Source organism: Bombus flavifrons, chromosome 14, assembly GCF_040668555.2.
Source record: "Bombus flavifrons isolate JBK064 chromosome 14, iyBomFlav1_principal, whole genome shotgun sequence".
Taxonomy (NCBI): domain Eukaryota; kingdom Metazoa; phylum Arthropoda; class Insecta; order Hymenoptera; family Apidae; genus Bombus; species Bombus flavifrons.
In genome coordinates, this window is record NC_138455.1 from 12,167,030 (window position 1) to 12,189,128 (window position 22,099).

The 22,099-nt window shown below is 52.6% G+C and overlaps 2 protein-coding genes across 17 annotated transcripts in view; both read left to right on the top strand.

Annotated features, from left to right (window-relative positions):
* LOC138186796 (uncharacterized) overlaps positions 1 to 13,846 on the top strand; it is a 29,178-nt gene extending 15,332 nt beyond the window's left edge. Inside the window, exon 3 of one of the 2 annotated variants that reach the window (XR_011174997.1) lies at positions 13,709 to 13,769. Coding sequence is in view for 1 of the 2 variants with exons in the window: in XM_069127003.1 (XP_068983104.1) it covers positions 13,709 to 13,787 (79 nt within the window). In the remaining variant the exon portion in view is untranslated. Of the gene's footprint in view, positions 1 to 13,708 lie in introns of both variants that reach the window. The other variant, XM_069127003.1, reaches the window with a different exon arrangement.
* A 24-nt stretch (positions 13,847 to 13,870) lies between these two features.
* The window catches only part of dati (zinc finger protein datilografo), a 63,237-nt gene continuing 55,008 nt past the window's right edge, over positions 13,871 to 22,099 (top strand). For 12 of the 15 annotated variants that reach the window (XM_069126980.1, XM_069126987.1, XM_069126995.1 and 9 more), the window contains exons 1-2: positions 15,673 to 17,439; positions 19,169 to 19,279. In XM_069126980.1, coding sequence (XP_068983081.1) covers positions 16,360 to 17,439; positions 19,169 to 19,279 — 1,191 coding nt within the window. In that variant the 5' untranslated portion in view covers positions 15,673 to 16,359. Of the gene's footprint in view, positions 17,440 to 19,168; positions 19,280 to 22,099 lie in introns of all 15 variants that reach the window. The other 3 variants (XM_069126993.1, XM_069126994.1, XM_069126990.1) reach the window with 2 other exon arrangements.

Consider the following 22,099-nt stretch of genomic DNA (forward strand, 5'->3'; position numbering starts at 1 on the left):
CCAGACAACCGGTTACGATCGCGATAGAAAACTATCGCTACTTGTACGGTACAACGCGTATCCACCGACGCCGTACTCTGCGCGTATCGCCTAGTCCGAAGGAGTTTCAACGCGAGCTATATACATCCGAGGTTCCCCGCCGAGAAACTTATTATCATTATTCGTCTCTTACAAGCGAGCTAATTACTCTTTTCCTTTCCACTGCGTTTTTCTTTTTTCTTTTTTCTGTTTTCTGTTTTCTTTCCTCTTTTCTTCTATCCGTGTACGTATATAAGCACGTACAACGTATCGTCCCCGGTCGAAATAGCCGGTCGTTCGGCGAGAAAAATTCCCATCGAACGGAAAAGTAGCGGAAATACCTCGGGTGAAATAGCGAACGGTGCATTGGGAAATGAAATTCGAGGGAGGAATTTCGGAGTCATGAATGCCGGTGCAGCCGAATCACCGGCGTAGCAATCGAAATAATCGATAAAACGAACGCAGCCGGTGGTAGGTACGCGGGCGACGTTCGAAAGAGCAAACGTTGCCGGAGATGTATCGCTGTTCTTTTGCGTGAGCGGAGCGGCAGCGAGGCCGTGGCGGGTCGTCGTCGTCCATCCTCCTGTATCGACGCGAGACACGCCTGAAAAGTGATTCATCGAGGAAAATCGGATGTAACCCTGACGCCGATCGTCCCCAAAGACGGCGCACACAGAGAACGATGCAAGAGGCAGACCGAGAGGAAAAGAGAGGCGAGCAGAGAAGGAAGAGGAGAGGGAGAGTAGTGGACGAGATGATCGGCGTAGGCGCCGAGCACGTCGTTATCCACCTGGCGGGGTTTGCGCAGCGCAAAACGCAAACGCAGGAGAGCGCAGAGAGAGGCGCTTCAGCGCATGGGGCAGTAGCGCTGGCCGCGAGGGGTGGGCAAGGGGGTGGTGGATGGTCGAGAACGGGACAAGGTCCGGCAGAGAGGGCTGCGATGGGGCGAGAGAGAGGCTAGGAGGGCCGCGGGGCTGTTGGGGAGGCCGAGGGGTGCGCGTCCGAGAGAGGGTTGGTGGCTCGGTGGTGTGATAGAGGCGGCGAGGAGGTGAGGTGGGGGTGCCCGGCACGGGGCCACGGCGCAGTTGCTACTCAGACACGGGGATGCTCGCAATGCCTCTATCAAAGGTTACCGAAATTTTCCTAAAATATCGGCGTTTCGTCGCGCGATCGTCGAAGAAATCGTGTTCGGTGCGCGCGAGGTGTTCCTTAGTCATGGGGAGAGGAGTTCGGGTCGCAGCTGAGTCGCCGCAACTCTTGGCAGAATCGCGGGGGCGCGTCGCGTTATCGTCGTAACGTTCGAGGCGAAAGAAGGACCGAGAAGAGCGGGCCGGTTGATCGTGGGACGTCCGGTGGTGAGAGATCAGAGCGTGTTCGCGAAGGCGACTTTGCGTCGGGAACGAGGGCGCGGGACGAGGTGAAACACCCAAGAGGGACAGAGAGAGAGAGAGAGAGCGAGAGAGCGAGGGAACGAGAAAGAAAGAGAGAGAGAGAGAGAGAGAGAGAAGGAGGAAGAGAAGGAGAAAGAAGGGTTTGAGATAGAAGGAGAGGGTAAGGAGAGGACGTGCAAAGGGTAAAGAGAAAGGATGAAGGAGGAAGGAGGAAGGAGGAAGGAGGAAGGAGGAAGGAGAAAGAAGGAGACTGCTTTCTACCAAGATCACCATCCCGCGACGTACCAGCAGACACTGGCGAGTCGCGAGAAGCACGTGGGGGAGAAAAGTCCGGGAAAGCGTGAGGAGCGAGGAAGAGAAAGAGGCTGGCAACGAGAGCCGACGGGAGAGAGAGAAAGACAGAACCAGCCTCCCGACGCGTCTTACTACGACGCGCAAGGAGCGACGCCGCGCGCCTCCCTAGAAGGGGAACCACCAGCTGGAGGGGGTGGAAAGGGGGTGGCCGCGGCGGGGGTAGCAAAGACGCTCATTCGTTCCTCGGGTCACGTGGGCTTCTTCTTACGATCGAGGTTTTTCCTTTCGTCCCGCGGGAAATTCGAACCTCTCACGCCGACCAGACTAAACTAACTTAACCCCCTTGGTAAGGGGATAACGGCCTACGTCGATACCGGACGCCACGATCTTCCTACGATGTATCGATGATCGCAGATCCCAGCAGCATCCTTTACCTTCGCGTCGTTTCTCTTTCTCTTGTCTTGTCTTGTTTTTCAGCTTTCGGTCGTTATCCGTCCTATAGCGTGCAACGCCGGTCTCGAGTTTCCCACCCGTTTCCCCAAGTTCGAAACGCGTCGATCGTCTTTCCTTCCCCGACTGTTCGTTCGTCCAAGCCAAAACGTCGTCGATTTCCTCGGTCGTCGATTTATCGGACTTGCTCGTCGCGATTCTCGGTCCTTCGGGGGTGCACCGCGAACCGCGTCGAAACGCGCGAGACCCGATCGTAAATCGCGCGAGTAGATCGACTCGAAAAGCGAAAGAAGAGGGGCGACTCGGCTTCCAAACGATCCCCCTCACCCCCGCGTATATTTTCTGTTTCAGACGCGTCGCACTGTGTTGTTATGTGTTGTCATAGTTATTTCATTGAAAAATTAATTTCACCGTTTTCGAAACACGCACCGATTTCTGTCTGTGAAACACAAAGTCTGAACAACTCCTCTTAAGTTTCTGCCGAAACCGGACTTGATTATTTAGACAAAGCTTTCGTTCGAACGTTCCTCATTTCGAAATTACAACAAGTAAGAAGAAGACGACGAAGAAACGGAAGAAGAAGAAGAAAAAGAAGAAGAGAAAAGAAGAAGCAGAAGAAAAAGGAGAAGTGGAAAAGGGATAAGGAAGAAAAAAAAAATACCAAAAAAGCACAAAAAAAGAGAAGAAACGAAATTAAACAAAAAAAAAGCATTGCCTTAAGAAAGAAGAGTATACCTAAACTGTCGAAGGAACAAGCAAGAAACAGAGGAAACACACAGGGGGGAAAAAGAATAATAAAAAAAAAAATAACAAAAAAACACTTTAGACGCCTAACAAAGTAAATTGTAAAGATATGACTAAAGTATATTTTTAACAAGTTTTGAGAAACTTTAGATTTTAAACGTAAATTTTAAAAGCGAAAAATGAAAAAAAACCATAAAATTCTTAATAACTAAAAATGTGATCTAAAAGTCGTTGCTACCAAGAGAAGCCTTATGTCCTTGTTTCAATTAGTTCGGTTCCAAACGTAAGTACCAGAAAGTCAAATAGCCGGAAACGTTATTTGCATGGCATGCTGCATGGTACTGGCCGATAGAGTAAGCCATTTCCGCCTGACGTGTCCGCGAAAACTTGCCGCTAACGCGATCGTCCGTTTCAATCGCCGATAACCTGTCGCGTAATTGCGAAATTCGCGGATCCAACCACGGATAGATCAGGTGGAACGCGGGCTTTCTTCGCGAAACGTCTTACCACTTGCAATAATGACAGCCCTTTACGGAACGGCACACCCAGCAACGACCGCCACAAAGTTGCCTCTCCGTAATTGTATACTTTCGTGCGTACAGCGCCGCTTGCCACGGCCGCAACACTTATTACAGTAAATCGGTTAAACGCCAGATCGTCCGTAATCATAGCAACTACGGTGTAATCACTACTGTTGCCCCGTAGTATTGCCATTACAGGCATTATCGTTATAATTCGCAGATTATTAAGTAGTATGCAACGGTACGACGACTGGGCCGTCTCGCGTCGAATCGCTGCACACGCGACGATCTTGCGATCTTTCTACGAGTAAACAAAGTCCGGCTGACGAGTAGAAAATCGTTGTTCGGGCGTAGGATCGAACGATATCGTACGGTTTCCGGTATCTCGCGGGATCGTACACGATCGAGGGAACCGGACCCCCGTTCCGTGCTAAAAACTTGTTAACTACTGGCCGCGACACGCGTATCGAGTCTCTGGGAAGGCCCGACAAATTGGTATCGGACCTTCGTAAAAAGTCGAAGTTACCGATGGAAAAGACGGCAGAGACGGTGGTAAAAATCGTCATCGTGGAAACAGTCAGTAGCACCGGCGAATATCGCCAGGTCGGAGAATCTAGTCGAAGAAATATAGCGGAGAATACGCGGCCCGATGCGAACGACCAGCGGCGAAAAATATCAGCGGAGCGAGGGGAGGAGGGTGGGTGGCGAGAAAAATTGCGAATCGGGCGAACCTCGCTCGAAATCATTTTATTTTCCGTGCGACGATGACGCACCCGCTGGCAGACCCGGGAGCCGTACCCGATGATCGGTGGGGTGAGGCGAAAGACGAGGAGGTGGTGTGCGCCGGGCTTCGATTTGAAATTTCCTATTTCACAACCGGAGGCCTGGCTTGAAAACCGGCCGCCGCTCGCTGCATGCAACGTAGCAACGCGCAACACGCGAACGTTACGTTCATTCGGCGAACGAACCAACGAACCAACGAAAATGACGACGACGGGGATGGGTGGCGAGTGGTTGACGCGTTGCGGGGAATCGGCAGCGGCGCGCTTTCGCCAAGCATTTTCTTTTTTTCGATGATTTTCAAGCGAAGGGGTGGTCGGTACTGGTGCTGGTGCTGGTGTCGCCGCTGCTGCTGCTGCTACTTTGTCGTTCCATACACGCGAAAACGAACGCGCGGAACTGTACAGGGTTTACGTGTAGGAACGCGCATCGGTCTATCATCCCATTTGGCTGGGTTCGTCGATGGTCGTTGTTGTTGCGCCGGGAATACCAGCAGGGGGTGGTCGACAGGAGCGGAAAGGCGTTAGGGTGCCCCTCGGTGGAAAGAGGAGGCGATGCAACTCGGTGTCGGTGGTAGCATGAACTAGGGTGAGCGTGAGCGAGAGCTAGCTAACGAGAGAGCGAGAAATCGTGAGAAGGGCGAGAGAAGGGCGAGAAGAGAAGGGCGAGAGAAGGGCGAGAGAAGCAAGAGAGAAGCAAGAGAGAAGCAAGAGAGAAGGGAGAGGGTGGCGGGCCTGCATGCTTTTTTTTTCCACACCCCGCGTATTGATCCCGGAGTCATTCAAAATGGCGGCCGGGGCCGAGTCAGCCAATGACTGCCTGAATCGATGACTGCAGCGAGCCACCCCCGGACCGGCCAATGGGAGGCCAATGGGAGGCCGTCGCACGGCGTTCTATGCGGGAACCACCACCCCGATATACGAGACACCGGCCTACCACCTTCCTATTCCCGCTAGTACGTGCACATGCGTTTGCACGCGTGTCTGTTTCGTGTTCCGGGTTCGAGCTCGTCGATGACCCGGGACACGTCGATGATTTCCACGGAAAATTCCCCTTCCCGATCGGTCGAGCTGCGTTTCGACCCCCTAAAAAACCGTCCAACTTTCGGCGATCGCTCGGCCGCCCGGCTATTTCCGTCCAGACCGTTCGCATTCGCCGCGATTAACGGCCTACCCTCCCCCCCCCCTCTGTTATCCCACCCTCTGTGAAATAACGGCAATCGCAATTCCAACTCCTGTTTAAATCGCAAGAATCTCCATACTTGCTCCCTCTCTTCTCTTCTCTTCTCTTCTCTTCTCTTCTCTTCTATTCTCTTCTATTCTATTCTATTCTATTCTATCCTATTCTATTCTATTCTATCCTATACTATTCTATTCTCCAGTCATCGACGACGAATGCCAGAATGCCATCGCTGGCCGATCTTCGACCGTTTCATCTCGCATTTTCAACCGCAACGGCAACCGCAAGTCGGTCGACTCGTGATACTGTTCGATCTCCGACCAAGCTCTTATCTTCGTCACCTTGATCCTGGATCCGCGTTCTCTTATCTTATCTGCGTGTTCGTTCGCGGCGAGTCGCGAAAAATGGCAGCAGCCGTCCTCGCAATGCAACTCTTCTCCTCCTCCTCTCTCTCTCTCTCTCTCTCTCTCTTCTTCGCTCTGTCTGCTCGAGCCGCGCCAACGATCGAAATCGATCGGCCCGGCTGCAAAACCAGATAGCAGAAGAGACGATCGAGCGTAGCGATGTTTGTCTGTGAATCGAATCGCATCAATTTTATGCCACGGCACTCGTTGCCGCACTTTGTGCATAACGCGGGGCAAAGAGAATGTCGAAACCGCGCGAGACACGAGGCACGAGGCACGATTGCATCACGGTCTACAGAGCGTGCACCGCCGCGCGTTGCATTACATCTGTGTGTGCATATGTACTTAGATTGGCTCCTATTGACATAGCCACAGACGACGACAGTGGTGGTACGTGTACAGTCGGGAAAAATGCGAACGACGCGCGTTTCACAGCCTCGTTGCGGCGCGTCCGCGCCGAGTTTCCTCGACACTTTGATCTCGAACGGGAACACGCGCCTCGGTACTCCCGCGATTTTCCGTCAGAATGAATTAATAGGAAATCGAGCGTCCTTGCCGTCCGCGAATCGAAAAATCGATCTCGCGCGCGCATCATCGCGCCACGCGGCACCACGATTCTTTTATCGTCGATCGACGCGTCAACACCGATACGTGTCCTCTGTCCGTTCTTTCTCTCTTTTTTCTTCTCTCTTTCTTCTATTTTCTTTTTTCTCTTTGATCGTACGAAATTCGTTCAGCCCTGTCGAGATGTGCGAGCGGAACGGTGTTTGTCAAATCGATGTTCGGTACATCGCGCGGATTTTGTCCATCATCGTGAATACCGGGGCGCTTGTGCAAACAACTCGGACAAATTCGTCACATTTCCCTCGCTCTCTATAATGATCCTAGGATAACGAGATTCTGTAACATAGGTCGAATCGCTGCTGCGTGCCGCTTCTTTTTCCCCTCTAATCGAGCTGCCATTTACTATTCGGCGAGTGTAGGCGATAATATCGGAGAAAAGAAAGTTCCTCGAAGGAAATCCGCATTACGATCGGAGGAAGGGTGTAGAAACGCGAGCGCACTTTCTGCCGCAGCTGTACTAAACGCACGATGGAATGGTTTTTCTAGCGCGGGCAGTTTTTCTATTAAGCTTCATTTGTTTCTTTCATTGCGTAATGCGCCGGACGCGTCGCTCATTTCATCCTACTGGCGAGCACAGCTACCGTTAGAATTCTTAATCCGGATTGCAGTTTCGATACTCTGCGTCGCGTTTTATCCTCCGAATCGTCGTTTCGTCGTTTCGATTTCGATTATCTCACGGTTCACGGTGTTTATCTCACGGTTCACCAATTGTTTCGATTCTGACCAATGGTCAGACAGACGGGCCACTTTCTCCGAGAAATATCATATTTTCGTTCTGCTTTGTGCACGGATCGAGCACGGATCGCGCGCACTTGCAAAGCAATCGGATCGATAATCTCGCGCGACGCCAAACGGTTAGCACAGACAGAAACCTAAGAGAACGAGTCACCCTTTTCTGTATTCGTTCGCCCCTGGTTCGTTGGCCCGCCACCAGGCGTCACTTCGTCACGGGGTAGTTTCCTCTCGAGGGGATGAATCGGCGAGGCTACTTCACACGAGCAGCAGTCAAAATTTCGCTGCCGTTTCGATGCTCCGTTCGACCATTAAGCACGAGGCGATGATGTAATATACGCGTACGGTAAAAAGCAACTTTTCGCTTTATTAGCGTGCTAGAGCGTGCTATTAATACGATGTATTAATACCGTAATGGATTGGGGAGACAAAGTACACGCCAACGCGTACCGCGACATTCTATGCGCTCAGCAGGAAGCAAAGGTACGATCCGACAAAAGTCAAGTCTGTACGCGTAAGATATTCAAAGCGTATCGAGGCAAAGCGTATGGTTGGCATCGGAGGCGGTTGAACGGAGAGCAGGTCGAGGGTCTCGTTTTGGCCGAGAAGGCGGACAATCGAAAGAAAGAAGGCAAGATCAGGGCCAGAAGACAAATGTCTTCCTACGCGGAGGCCGGTCGGTTCTATCAGGGTAGTCGATCGAGTTGATTCACACACACACACACACACACACACACACACACACACACACACACACACACACACACACACGCACAGAGAGAGAGAGAGAGAGAGAGAGAGAGAAAGAGAGAAAAGGAGGAAGAAAGGTGGGACGAATGAAAACGAGACGGATGGAAGAGAGAAGGAGAGTCGCGGCGCGGCGCGGCACGGCGCGGCACAACTGGCCGCCAAGATGCAAGTACACGTGCACGTCGTATGCACCGACTCGAGTATCCTTCTGTGTCGGCTGGCTCGTCGAGGTTCCAGCTGCCGATCGGGATCAGGGGGAATCGGGATCGGGATTGGGATCTAAAATGTTACATGAACGTGTGCACGTACGTAGGTGCAATTGGTCGTTCGTTCGCTCGCTCGTTCTCTCGAACGGCCCGTGCGAACGCTATCCGGTGCATATGTGCGCATGCAGCTCGCGATCCACCCACCCTTCGCAAAAGAGCCTCGACTCTCACCTGTTTTTACCCTGCCGCCGGTTCATTTGTAATTTAAAACGAGCCTCGATTGCCCAATGCCCGGTCTCCCCCTCCCAGCGTCCACACATATCGCCTTAGTCCATAAATTCGTGCGTATTTTTCCCGTCGTAGAAGTTTGCGGGCTACTTGAAAAATATCGCCGGGTAACCCGCGCTCTACCCGGTCATTTGATCGTAGATAGCTCTCATCGGTTAGTAAACGGGGAATTAGTAGATAGGGTGCTTCCTCCGAGAGTCTGCTTCGAGCTATTTTGTCGTTCGTTTCGCGAGACTCGTCAACGATTCTCTCACGGGGAACGTGAAACAACGATTTGTAGGTCAAACGTGTCGTATATCGCGTACGACGTTACGAAACGCAAGGGAGAAGGCCGTACGTACTTTCTGTTTCGCAACCTCGCCGAAATTCCTACGTCGGTAACAGGCTGTCACGACCGGAAGTTCGATCGCGATCGTGGTACAGGGCCCCGTCGTTTCGTACACACCCCCGCGCCGCAGTTTTGCGTGTTTATGCAGATGTCCGATGGAAAAATGCTCGTACGTACGGTTACGGACATCTGTCAGAAATTGCCGGCGGATAGATCGAGAGGCACGTGTCGACGTTTCCAAAACATAAACGTTTCTCCATTGAACTGGTTCGATCTTTCTCTCTCTTCTTCTCTCTTCTTCTCTCTTCTTCTCACTTCTACTCTCGGCGACGACGAAACGAAAAGGTTAGGTGATCCGCGACATCCGCGTCCCTCCCTCTCTCTCTCTCTCTCTCTCTCTCTCTCTCTCTCTCTCTCTCTCTCTCTCTCTCTCTCTCTCTCTCTATCTGTCTGTCTGTCTATCTATCTATCCGTCGCAGTCTCGGACTCTTTGAACTCGCGCGAGAAGGAAAGCTCGAGGTCCATCGAGCGAACGAATCTTCACGCACGGTTAGGCGTTTGCACGTGCGTGTCGCGCAAGGGTAGCAAAAGGGACGAAGGCAGCGGGAACGAAGAATCCACGGACGGGCGGCTACTTTCTTGCGGCAACTTTCGTCCACGTTCTGAAGCGTGGAAAGCGTCTCGTGGCTATCTAGGCGGTGAACGGTATGGGCAGGGTGGACGCTGTGTACGAGGCGACGCAGCAGCACGCGGCCGTGGGGTTGGAGCGGAAAAAAAAGAGGGTGGTGAGCTTCTCCGCCCCCTGGACTCACACTTCCACGTGCACGCCACGTGGAAAAAAGGACGAGACCGACGTAAAAATGCGACGCGTGGGGATCGCCGGCCGGTGGTGGGGGTGAAAGCGACCGAACGAAGGAAGGGAAAAGCGGGCAGAGGAAAGGACAGACTCTCGGAGGGTGGAGGGTGTTTCGCGCGGGAGTAAGTGACAGCTAGAAAGAGGAGAAGAACGAGAGTAGAGGGGAAAGACGTTGCCGTGGCAGGAAGGGATGGAAAGCTTGGCAGGACGGTGGGGGCAGACACGTTAGACGAGGAAGGGAAGGGATCGTCTATTCGACGAGGAGGGTGCGTAAGACGAGTAGGATGACCATCGACCAGCCTCGGCTATGAAACGAACATCGGCGCCTCCGTTGAAAAGTCGACGTCCTGCTCGAGGTCGACGATCTATCGTTCGATCGAGATCTCCGCGAGACGGAAACAAGCCACCCTCCTTCGCGGCTAATTGTCAGAATTTATAGCACGTAACGCAGCGCGCGCGCGACTAACGGCCACGACGACGCAACGCAGCGTTCGTACACCAGCTACGCGGTTAGGACGAGAAAGACACGTGGCGCAAAAGCTTTCGGTCGACGAGGAAAAATCCGACTCGTGGGGTTAGAAGAGCTAAGCGGGAAAGGATAAAAAAGAAAGCGCGTTCCACTCCCCCTCGTTCTGGTTAGTCACGCGTGTGTGGCCATACGAAGCATAAGGGAGGAGGCCATTTTTATACGACGGTCCCCTTCTTTTTACGCGTACCTCAGACTGCAGCCATACACACACACACCCCCTTACACGAGCCCTCGACAAGAATTTTTCGGTCAGTCGAATTCATCGTGTCGTAACGTTCGCACGGCTGTACATACGATAGATTTAGGCGTTAAAGTTAAAGGAAAAAGAGAGAAATAGCCAAGGACGGCGACATACCGCGGTGGTACGCGTTCCAGTTACATCTCGCGAGCTACGGATGCTACTTTCAAGGGCGATCTTGGACGAACTTTGGAAGAAAAGTAGGCGCGTGTTTATGTTGCCGTAGGAACGCGAGGGAGGGGGGCGCGTCAGGGACGGAGGGAGAGCAGGCATCGGCGACTCAGGTACACGGACGAGGATGATCAGAGTTCTTGCATCCTGCGTTTCCGCAGGCTTTTCTCGAGAGGGAGGATAGAGGGGAGGCACGGCGGAGAAACGGAAACGACGGCGTAAAAGGGAAGGATAGACAGATCGGTGGAGGGAAGGTAAGGTGAAAAAGAGGCAAAGGGAAAAAGAGAGATACACTCGCCCCACTCTCTTTCTCACCCCTTAGAAAAGCTACCCCCGTCGGAGACGTCGGCGGAGTCGGCTGCCGAGTGTCCCCCACCCACGACGAGGAGCTTGTGCAGAAGGAGCAGGGCGCGAGGGGTGGCCGAACACAGAGCGTTGAGGAAAAGGGGGAGACAGAGCGCGCGCCTCGTCGTAAGCTGTTTGGTGGGGGCGAAGGAAAAGAGGGGTGGCTTGAAAACTGCTGTCCTAGGGAAGGCTCAGTTTTTCGTCCTCTCGGAGGTAGATTTTGGTCGTGGGAGTACCGGTCAAGGGTCGAACGTCGGTCGAGGGTGACCTGGGCCGGGGCCCAGGTCCTAAGGACCCTGGCTCGCGAGTCTCTTAGGCGGAAAACGGAGCCGGCAAAGGCGATCGGAGGCAGCCAGAAATTTCGCGACCGCGCACCACCTAAGACAACGCCCCTACCCGAACACGCGTTCTTTAAGGCACGAGGGGGTGGCTTTTAGTCAGACGCACGCGGTCTGAGAAGCGCGCCACCACCGGCCCCCGACGGAGAAGGACTTAGCGTTTCTCGCGAGCCGCAGACCCGAGTCAGTTTCGGTTCCTCCTCCGTCAAGGACTCGAGAACGCGGAAGAGGAGAGAGCTTTTTCCTTCATCGTACACGCGCCGTTGTCGTCGTCTTCGTGACTCGTCGTCGTCGTCGTCGTCGTCGTCGTGAATCGTCGTCGTCGTCGTGAATCGTCGTCGTCGTCGTCGTCCTGAGTCGTCGTCGTGAATCGTCGTTGTCATCGTCGTCGTCATCGTCATCGTCATCGTCATCGTCATCGTCATCGTCTTCGTCGTCGTCGTCGTCGTCGTCGTCGTCGTCGAGGTCGTCGCTATCGTTATCGTTACCGTCGTCGTGGTGTTTCTGCGTCTTCGTGACTGCAACCGGATACTGGAACAACGCATCATCGTCTTGCTTGACAGACACACTCTCAACGCTCCAACTCCGAGGAGAGAAGCGGACCAAGTGCGTTTACACACGTCCTGCTCGTTTTTTTCCTCGATCGCTGCTATCATCGACACGACGCATCTCCCTCCGCGAGAAATCACATCCGATCCGAACGGAGCGTAGGGAATCTTGGATTTTCCTTCGATTACGTGACGGCCTCTTCATCGGCCGTTCGACTCTCAGTGCACGAACCCGCGAGTTGGACTTGGAAAAACAGTGATCAACGTTCCTCCCACGCAGACGAGAATACGTGCTCGAGAGATCTGCCGATCGTTTATTTTTTCCATCGTGATTTTAGTCAGTTTTCCCCTCTTTCGGCCAACCACCGCTGGCTGATCCACCCCCTCCATTCCACTTGCCTGACATGCCCGGTACACGTCATCGTCGTCTGCAGTGTTTCGTCGCGTTCGTGGACGGCTCGATCATTTCTTAATCCCGGTATCAGGCCGGCGATGCGATGGAGTGCCTTGTTAAGATACGGCTAAACGAACGAAAACAGCCGCGCCGACGAGTCGCTCGGACGAGGTGTTGGCTCGATACTCGCCGAACAACATCTTGAAACTTTCGACCAATTCGTTCGCGGGTCGATGCGACGATATCGTCCGGCGGTCGGAAAACGCGTCGACGACGAAAGAGCCTGTCGATGCCGCGAACGATGCCGACCGCTGTTTGCAAGGTGATGAGCGATTGTCGTCATGCTCCGACCAATGCGACGGATTACCATCCTCTGTACGGGTCTCCTTGTAGATCTTGAATCGTCGTCGAGTCTAGAAGACGTTGGAAAAACACGCCTATGTGAAATGTATCTCGTCGTGTCGCGACCCGTTGGAAACGGCTATCTCTCTTTGGTCTCTGTTCGTAGCACCGCAACCAGCCGTTCGTAGTGGCCGACCGAGAAACGTGCTAGAACATTTTAGTCACTCATGTCCGTAATCGCGTGCAACTTGTTTTTATCGAGTTAATTAATTTCGGTAAACGCGAGTGAAACGTGCAAAAAGGATTCGTTAATTCGCTAATGGATGGATGAGTTCAAACCGCGAAAAAGATCGGAGTTTCGCCGCTGTTTCCACGTGAAAAACACGAGTGTTGGTCGGATACGCGACGCAGAATGACATAATTAAACACCGCGGTGATCCTCTCTTCCCACGCATCCCTCTCGCAACCGGCAGCTTCTTTAAACGAGACCACGCGACTGCAATTATTTTATCAAAATGCGTCAGTTTATCGAGGATCGAACGATTTTTACCAACGAATTTCCTTTTTAAGAGCGATCGCCTGTAATGCGCGACGCGACGGCCAAACGCCACCGTGTCTCCCGGCACACGTGTTCTCGTCAAACTACTCCGACGAATCGTTCGTAACGGGCCGATAACAGTTCGTGACAGTGCAGTTAAAGTGACCAGTCGCTTTTTCATACCATTTTCCAAATTGTTCCCTTGGCCGGTAGTAATTCGAAAGAGAAACGGACACCTTTCTCTCGTTTCTCGAATCGAGAATCATTCGACGTTCCGGCGAATCCCGAAATCCTTTCGTTTCCTGCTCGACGAGTACGTGTCCCGCCGTTCTATTCGCCACTTTCGCCGCTCGTTGAAAACCAAACGTTACGAACATCGAAGCGTCGCTTGTCGAAACTCACGTGCCGTGAATTTTACGAAAATCGGAGAACGAAGAATTTCGTCGCGAGTGACAAAACGTGTCTCGATAGCCCGATCCGTTCGACGAGGGCGTTCAGTTGCGAAGTTGTCAAACGCCGTAGCCCTCGAATCCATGGACCATAGCCTATAAGTTGCATGCTTAGAACTCGCGAATAGATCGGAGATCGAGCGAAACGTAGCGCGCGGGTCGTCGCGTCGTAGAGACGTAGCCGGTTGAATCGGAAGCACGCCGGTGAGAAACAGTCGGCATAAAAATAGCGTTTTCTTTTTGAATTGCAGCTTCGAGCGGGAGACGCGTTGCAGCAAGAGATTCCCGCGCAGGAGAGGAAGACTGGACAAAGCGGAAGAAGCAGAATAAGACGAGCAAAGCAGAAGAAGCGGAGGAACACAGGTGTAAAAGAAGAGCGAAAGCGAGACGCGTAGAAGCGGGGTTGCGACGGAAGTGATTCGATAACGTAAAAGGAAAGAGGAAGGCGGATAGAGCGTAGCGGAAGAGAAGAGAAAGGTGGATTAAGAAGAATAATATTAAGAAGAAGAAGAAGAAGGAGCAGGAGGAGGAGCAGGAGAAGAAGAAGAAGAAAAAGAAGAAAGGGAAGAAGAAGGTGAAGAAAGAGAAGATCCGGGACAAGGATAGATTTGATAGAGAGGGCAAAGGAATCAAGTGAAAGCAAGAAGTCGGTAGAGCAAGGACGAAGGAAAAGGAAGAAAGAAGTGAAGAAGCTCGTTAGAGAGAACCTCGCGCCGCATACATATATATTTCAGTGTGTTCAAAAAACGAGTGTACCTAAGTGCAATATTATTAAAGCTAAACGATAATAAGAAGCAACCACAACTACCATCGACGATATCGGTAACGACGAGCGGTTAATCGATAATCGAATAGAATTCCTTTTAAAGAGTTAAAAACCCTAGAGTCGCATTTCGAGGAGGAGTCGTGTGAACAGACGCGAAACGAACAGGACGAAGGATCGTATAGGAGAGGACGCGGGCACCGCTGAACCTGTAAACGAAAGGAGAATCGGCGATCGGTAGCGGCGGATGCCAGCCACAGCGTCTTCGACACACGCTGTGCAGACGGAGTGACCGAAATCCCGACAGAGGAGAACTGTCGTCCCGGTTCAAAGAAATCACACTACGTATCACACACGGCCGACGCGCCAGTCCCTTTTCCTTCGGCATTCGACGAAAGGGCTTGCACGTCCGCGCACACGCACACACACGCACATCGACATAACGGGGCTACTAACTACTCAGGGCAAAGCGGGACGAGCAGTATCTATCCGCCAAGCGTGATTTCTCACCCGGCAGCACAGACTCTGCTCTACGACAGATACTTCGACCAACAACAGAGAGTCTCGCGTCTGCACGGACTGTCCTTCTCGTTCACACCGTCCGGGCTGGGCAATCCTGAATTTTAACCTGAACTTAAGTGTATGATAGACTTTAAGTTAGATAGAACAAAGAAATAGGCTGTTCTCCGCTGACGGAGGACGTCCATTCGCGCGCGCATCGATTCATCGGGCACACACACGCGCGCTCTCTCACACACACACACCACACACACACACACAACACACACGCGCGCGCACGCACGCACACTCGCACGCACATACGCGCGCGCACGCACTAAAACGGGCGCGCGCACACGGCTAGAAGAAACACTTACGTATCAGAACGTTAATGCACGTTAGTGGAAGGAGGATCTGAGGGAGAAGACGAAGAAGAAGAAGAAGAGGAGGAAGAAGTTGCTAGAATCACCGAACTGCGGAGACGCTTGTACACGATCAGCGAGAGATATAAAGAGCTATCGGTATCAATATCGGTGATCGAGTTACGGGAGACGGGTTTCGAAAGATCGAGAAAAGTGGAAGGGCCATCGATCGTAGAGAGAACAACGGATCGGTGGTGCTTGCGAATAAGACGAGTAAGACCGGAGAGGAGCCAACGACGAGACAAGTGAGGAAAGAGGCCGAGTGGCGCAAGAGACCGTGGTACCAAGGCAGAGTGAGAAACGGCCGAGGAAGAGGCCAAAAAAAAAAAGAGCCAAGAGGTGTATCGAGGGAAAGAGTTTCATGAGCCAAGTAGCGGGAGGCAGCAGCAGCAGCAGCAGCAGCAGCAGCAGCAGCAACAACAACAACAGCAGCAGCAGCAGCAGCAGCAGCAGCAGGCCCGGGAAGTCGAAGCAGGTGGCGAGTAAGTGACGTTACCCGCCGCCCACGTCGAGCGAGGATCGTTGTCCTTAAGACGATCCTGGGCTAAGAAGAGCGCGATACAGCGGAGAGAAAGATAGGAAGGAACGGCGGCGAGCGCGGAAGTGTGCCGGCCGTCGAGCTGCTTACCGAAAGGGGTGCGAAAAAGCGGGCAAGCTGCGCCGGAAGGGGGTAGCCCGGGCTTCTCGCGAAGGCCTCAAAATTTCGGACGCGACGGCGGCCCTGGACCTACGTGCCCAGACGCAAACCCAACCCGACTTTGGCTTGGACCACCACCAACAACAGAATCACCATCAACACCAACAGCAGCAGCAGCAGCAACAACAACAGCAGCAGCAGCACCAGCAGCACCAGCAGCAGCAACATCAGCAGCAGCAGGGCCAAAATCCAGATTCGCGACCACACCATCACCTTCAGCAGCATCATCATCATCAGCATCATCCCGGAAATCATCTCCACTCTGGCGATTCGGGGGGTGGGATAGGAGGTGGAGGAGGTGGCGGTGGAGCCGGTGGAGGTGGCGGTGGCGGAAGTGGCGGCGGTGGAAGTGGCGGTGGTGTTGCTGGTGTTGGTGGAGGAGGGTCGGTCGGGCCCGAGGTTGACAGATCCGTCAGGATCCACGACGAGGACGACGAGGACATCACCGAGAGGGAGGACGAGGAGGAAGACGAGGATCCTTGCAGCTCGCCCGAACCGGACCTCGAAAACGAGCCGGAGCCCATGGAGGTCCAAGCCTCGGCCGTCACAGCGGCGGCCGCGAATCTTCACGCGCTGCGACAGCATGTTTTCAAAATGTCGGACTACTGGCAACAACCGCAGAGGGGTCCGCCTCAGCATTCGCCGGGCATACAGCACAGCCCTATCTCCAACTCGACTCAACAGCAAGTGCAACAGATGCACAGCCCTCTTGGTCAGCAGCAGCAGCAGCAGCAGCAACAACAACAACAGCAGCAGCAGCAGCAACAACAACAACAACAACAGAACGTCTCGCAGGTGCAGCAGACCGCTAACGCGGCATTAGGACAGACCGCCAGTCCGCAACAGCAGATGCAGCAACAACAACAGCACGCGATGTCCATGGGCCAACAAACGGCTCAAGGAGCGCAGCATCAGTCTTCGCCGGCACCGACGACGCCCTCGCCGCAGGCCGACCATCAGGGCGCCATCACGTCCAGCATGGCACAGAGTCTTCACAGTCTCGCACAAGCACAACAAAGCATGTCCCAAGCCTCGAGTCCGTCGTTGGCCGTTCAAGCGGTCCAGGCGGCTCAGGCTCTCAATCAGAACCTGGGGCAGGCGTTGACTCAAGCCTTGACGCAGAACATGCAACAGAACCTAGGGCAAACTCTGCAGCACAATCTCGCGCAAAGTCTGACCCCGAGTCTGTCTCCCCAACAGCAGCAACAGTTGCTCAATCAGCCGCAGAACTTGAGCCAGGCCAGCCAAAACCTGCAACAAAATATCCAAAGTCAGGCGCAGAATTTGTCGCAAACGTTGCAGCAACAGGCGCAGAATTTGACCCAGAACCTCGGCCAGAGCTTGAGTCAACAGGCGCTGCAACAACAGGCAGCGCAAAACCTTACGCAGAATTTGCAACAACAGGCTCAAAATTTGACGCAGAACCTGCAACAGCAGGCGCTCAACATGGCGGGCAGCATCGCTCAGAACGGAGCCCTCGCCGGGATGAACATGTCGGCCAACCAACAACAGAACTCCCAGAACTCGATGCTAAGTCCGGGCGCGACCAGCCAAGACTCCCACGACGCCAGCCTGACTGAAAAGCTTGTCAACGAGCTGCAGGTAAGAATAATACGTTTACACGATCGATAAAACGATACTCTTTCTCACTCTCTCTCTCTCTCTCTCTCTCTCTCTCACTCTTTTTCTCTCTGTCTGTCTGTCTGTCTGTCTGTCTGTCTGTCTGTCTCTCTGTTTTCCATTTTTATTTACTCGATCTCGGTTAGACTTTTCTCGTCCGTAGCTGCGGAGGGAAGAGATAAATAACTGGGACGAGGCAACCGCGATAAAAGTGCATAATGCGCCGATAAATAGGGTCATTCACTTGGGCCGACTGACGCCGGACAATACTTTCAAACAGTTTCTACCGATGGAGAAAAATACGCGTCTCGTCTCGCCTCGAGATCACGTGGAATCTCTCTCGTATGCTTCGCTATGCTTCGTCCCGCTTTCGATTAACAACGTCGAAAGGTCTAAATTCTTCTAGCGCAAGTTATAAAATCGTAGACTCCGTGATTTCGTTAAACTGGAGCCAACGTTCGAGCGAGAGATTTCTATCAAGTATTCGTGACTAAGATGAACAACGAGGATGCGGATAGTTCCTCGATTAGGGCGAAAAAAGACCAGATGTCAGACCTGTCAGAATCGACAGGATACGGACGAAAACGTGCGTATCGGCTTAACTGGATGACTTTCAATAAATCGCGCTACATCGTCGACAATTTCGCTGACTGTTTGAATCTGCGACTGTACCGAGATACACTGACCATGGTTCACGCACATCGGAATACGTTGACTTACCACATCGCGTACTTCAACACGCGTACGCGAACACTCACACGAACGCGAACACCAACACGAACACGAACACGCACACGCACACCTACATGTGCACGCCATGCAACAGAACGAGCAAGAGAGGGAGAGTGAGAGAGAGTGAATGTTGGCGCGGGAGCGCGCGCTCGCGCTCCAGCTAGCAGCCAAGCAAAGCAGCCAGCCACGCACACATTAGAGTCACGGGGCCACAAATGCAAACGCGGCCCACGCACACCGATGCGAGGAGATGCAGATACGTCGTCTCTCGGGGTTCTTGACCCGCGCAACACAGATAATACTATACGCATACGTCATACGGTACGCCGAGAAGATGTTCTCGAGAAAATATCGCGGCGTGCTTCTGCGATGCCACAGTCCGCGAGCTTCGATACGAGGAAACTAAGTAAATATATCCCCGCGGATCCGATTCGGTCTCACCGCCAATAGGAATCCGAACCATTTTTCCTTTTTCTTTCTTCTTCTTCTCTCTTTTGTTTTTTCTTTTTTTTTTTCTTTTCTTTCTTCTTTCCTGTTTCTTTCGCTCGCGTGAATTACGACACAAACAGGGAGAACAACAACCGATTTCTTAGTACAGACTTTTCGTATCGCGCGATTTTACCAGGTAGGGACGATCTACGTCGAAGCGAGCGAAAAGAACGTGGTGGAGGAAAAAGTTGAATGACTCGACTATCCGACGTTACGGATGATTCCTCGTTTCTTGTTTTATTTTGGAGCGTTGTTTAAACAACGCTCATCCGTCTCCCCTACCAAATCTCTATAGCGTCTTTCAGTTTTCACGCGTGAAGATTCTTTCGAAGGAAAAGGAAAGATTTCGAGCGACTAGTCGGGGATCGTTTCACGAATTACTGTAAGAGCACCATATTTGGTAGGGAAGAAAGCGATTTTGTATCACTGCCGGCTATAAGAAAGAGCAGAGAGAAGTAAACTAACACGAGCCTCCTGTCTTGCCTGATAGTCTCGTGCCTCTGCGGCGGGACTTGGAGGTGCGGGAGGCGCCGGCGGAGGCGGAGGAATGGGCAACATCAGCGAACGCACCCTCGAGGAATGCTGGTCCACCCTGCAACGAGTGAGTTGAATACTCAGCCCGTTCAAAATCCCCTTATTATTTCTCCTTGTCACGCAGCTTCCTGCAATTTCTCACTTTTTTTTCTTTCTCTCTTTTTTTCCTCGCTTTTCCTTTTTCTTTTTCTCGTTTTCTTTCTCGCCAATTCGTCGTACGAGGCTCGACGTACGTAACTTTTTCTTTCTTCTTTTCCCTTACTTTTCTTCTTCTTTTCTCGTTTTCCTCTACGTTCCTCCCGCACGTTTCACGCAACTGTCACACCTATGCGTACACCAGTATATATTATAATTATATGGCGTCTTTGATCTCACGATTGCGCGCACTTCATTCTCGTTTTCCGAGTTACGAGTTTACGAGCAGATATCGCTCTCTTCGTCTCTCTTCGTTCTCATTGTTTTTATTTTCTGCACTCGCATTTTCGTTAGTTTGTTTATCGCAGCGCCTAGCATGCTCTACGTGCGTGTATGTGCTTCTCTGTATGGATTTATTAATTTTCCTTTAATCTTAACGTTAAAAGATCCGTCGCTTGCTAAGAAATCGTCTGGCAGCTCATCGCCTGCTCAACGAACGGCGCGACGCCACGATCGTCGATAAAATGTTGACCGCCGTGGCGGTTCGAGATCGATCCAGCGATTCTTACGAGAAGATCGCGGACGGTGGATTTTTACGGACAAGATCCGTAGGTAGATGACCGAGCGTCTCGGCCAACGGTACCTCGCAGCTCGCGAGACAATACCGCGTTTAATTGTTCCATACGCGTATTCCACGCACGATGCAACCGATTTAATGGGACACTCAGTCGCGATCGATAGTACGAGTCTCCGCGTATATGGCGTTGTCCTTTTACGAGGCACAACCGAAATGAAGGGAAAGGAAGCACCGCTAACGAGCCGTGAATCGAGTTCGTCTATCCGTTCGACTCGAAAGAACGAGATGCCCGGAGGTTGAGGGGGAGGGAGAGAGAGAGAGAGAGAGAGAGAGAGAGAGAGAGTGAGAGAGAGGAGGAGGAGAAAGGAGAAAGCCACGAAGAACATAGGGACGGAGAAGGGGATGGCGGGGAAGAGTGAAAAGAGAAGCGGCTCGTGCAAAACTTTTAAATTCTCGTCCCGAGTACGAAAGCAACAATTTGTTTCGCTAAGTAGCTGTGGCGCTCTTTTGTTTTTCCGACTTCTTTTATTCTCGCTAACTGCGGCGGGATGAATGGAGAGGCGGCGGCGAGGTGGTTTGGTAGCGCGGCGATTCCACTCCCTCGTCCATCGCCACCTTGAAAGCGACTCGCGAGCTCGGCCGAGGCGAAACTTTCGGAAAATCGCAAAAACGCCGCACGATGGCGAAGTTTTCACGTTTTGCCGGGATTTAATTAAAACATTCGCTTCCTTTGTGGCGCTCCGTAACGGCGAATCTTCGATGGAGGAGCGTGGCCGCCGGGGCTCGTGACAAAATGTTAAAAGCGACGCGCACACTTAATCGACTCTCGTTGCTCTCCGCCATTTTTCAAAGGCGGAAACGCGCCGATGATTCTCACGGCATCTGTCGCCTTTTGCACGCCTTTTGCACGCCTTTTTCACGCTCGTTCCACGTCGATCGTTCGATTGCGAAACGATCGGTCGTGCACGAGCAAAGCGGAGCCCCGGACGCGTCGCGACCACGATGATTATTAACCGTGGGCCGCGTCAACGAAATAAACCCGTTGCCCGTTACGAATCGTGGGAAAACAAAGGGTGCGGAAGAAGATGGAAAGTCGAAAACATTAATGCGTCGCGACGTTGTACAAACACTCGTCGCCGAGTGATTCTCATGGTTGTCGATCGGGGCGCAGAGAACGTAGCCGACGATAGAGAAAGCGGTTTTTGTTCTTTCACTGGCTGGAAAATTAAAATCCAATTATTTCGACACCTCTGCGCGACCCTTCCGGCGATACAAATGAATTTTTTGCGTCGGCTCTTTCTCTCCAAATCTCTGCTTCACCCCACCTTCAAACCGGTTCGACATCGGAGCGTAACGTAACGCAGCCACGGGCTTACCCTTGACCAGATCCAGCGTCCCGATTTTCAATCGACGACAGCTGCCAGAACCGGAACTGCGCCACGGGCGCAAGAAGAAGATGACGAAAAAAAAAAAAAAGGGTGGAAGCTTCAAGAGACTATGAACGCTCGGATCGATACTCGCAGAATCGTCTCTGACGCACGAGACGCGTGCTACGATTAGAGCGCGATTAAGCGACGCAAGGCGGAGACAATTACGCTACCCATACGCGATGCATTCGAGTCTGCTTAACCTTTCTGTCGTTCGAAAAAGTTCCACGAGGATAACCGCGTTTCGCGCAGGTACCAAAAACAAAAAGAGCCTTTCTCACGTTCGGTTTCACCGTCCCCTTGAGCGTAACTTACTTTTTTACCTTCAACCCCGAAGAGGTTCCATCGTATTATTTAAATAACCGTGTTCACGCGCGTGCCATTGTTTCGCTAACCCTTCTACTATTACGAAAAGGCGCGGTGTGGCGAGGGGCGAGCGACGGGGTGGCGAGGGGCGAGGGGGAGGGAAGAGGAGATTGGGGGGGGGCGAGAAAGCTTTCTGTTCCAAGTCGAAGAAGAAAACTCGGAGGATGAAAGATAGAAGGGCGGGAAGAGGGAAGAACTTCCGTGCCGCGTAGCCGTTATGGCGAAGGCAAAATTACGACATCTCAAGTCCAGGGGCAACCATACCTTCTGCCCGTTCAGTACGTACAAAGTTTCCTGGCTTTTCAGTAATTTTCTATGATTTTCAGATCGCATGATCGCTAACAATAACGCCGGCCCCGTGCCGGCTGTTAAGATCCTTCTA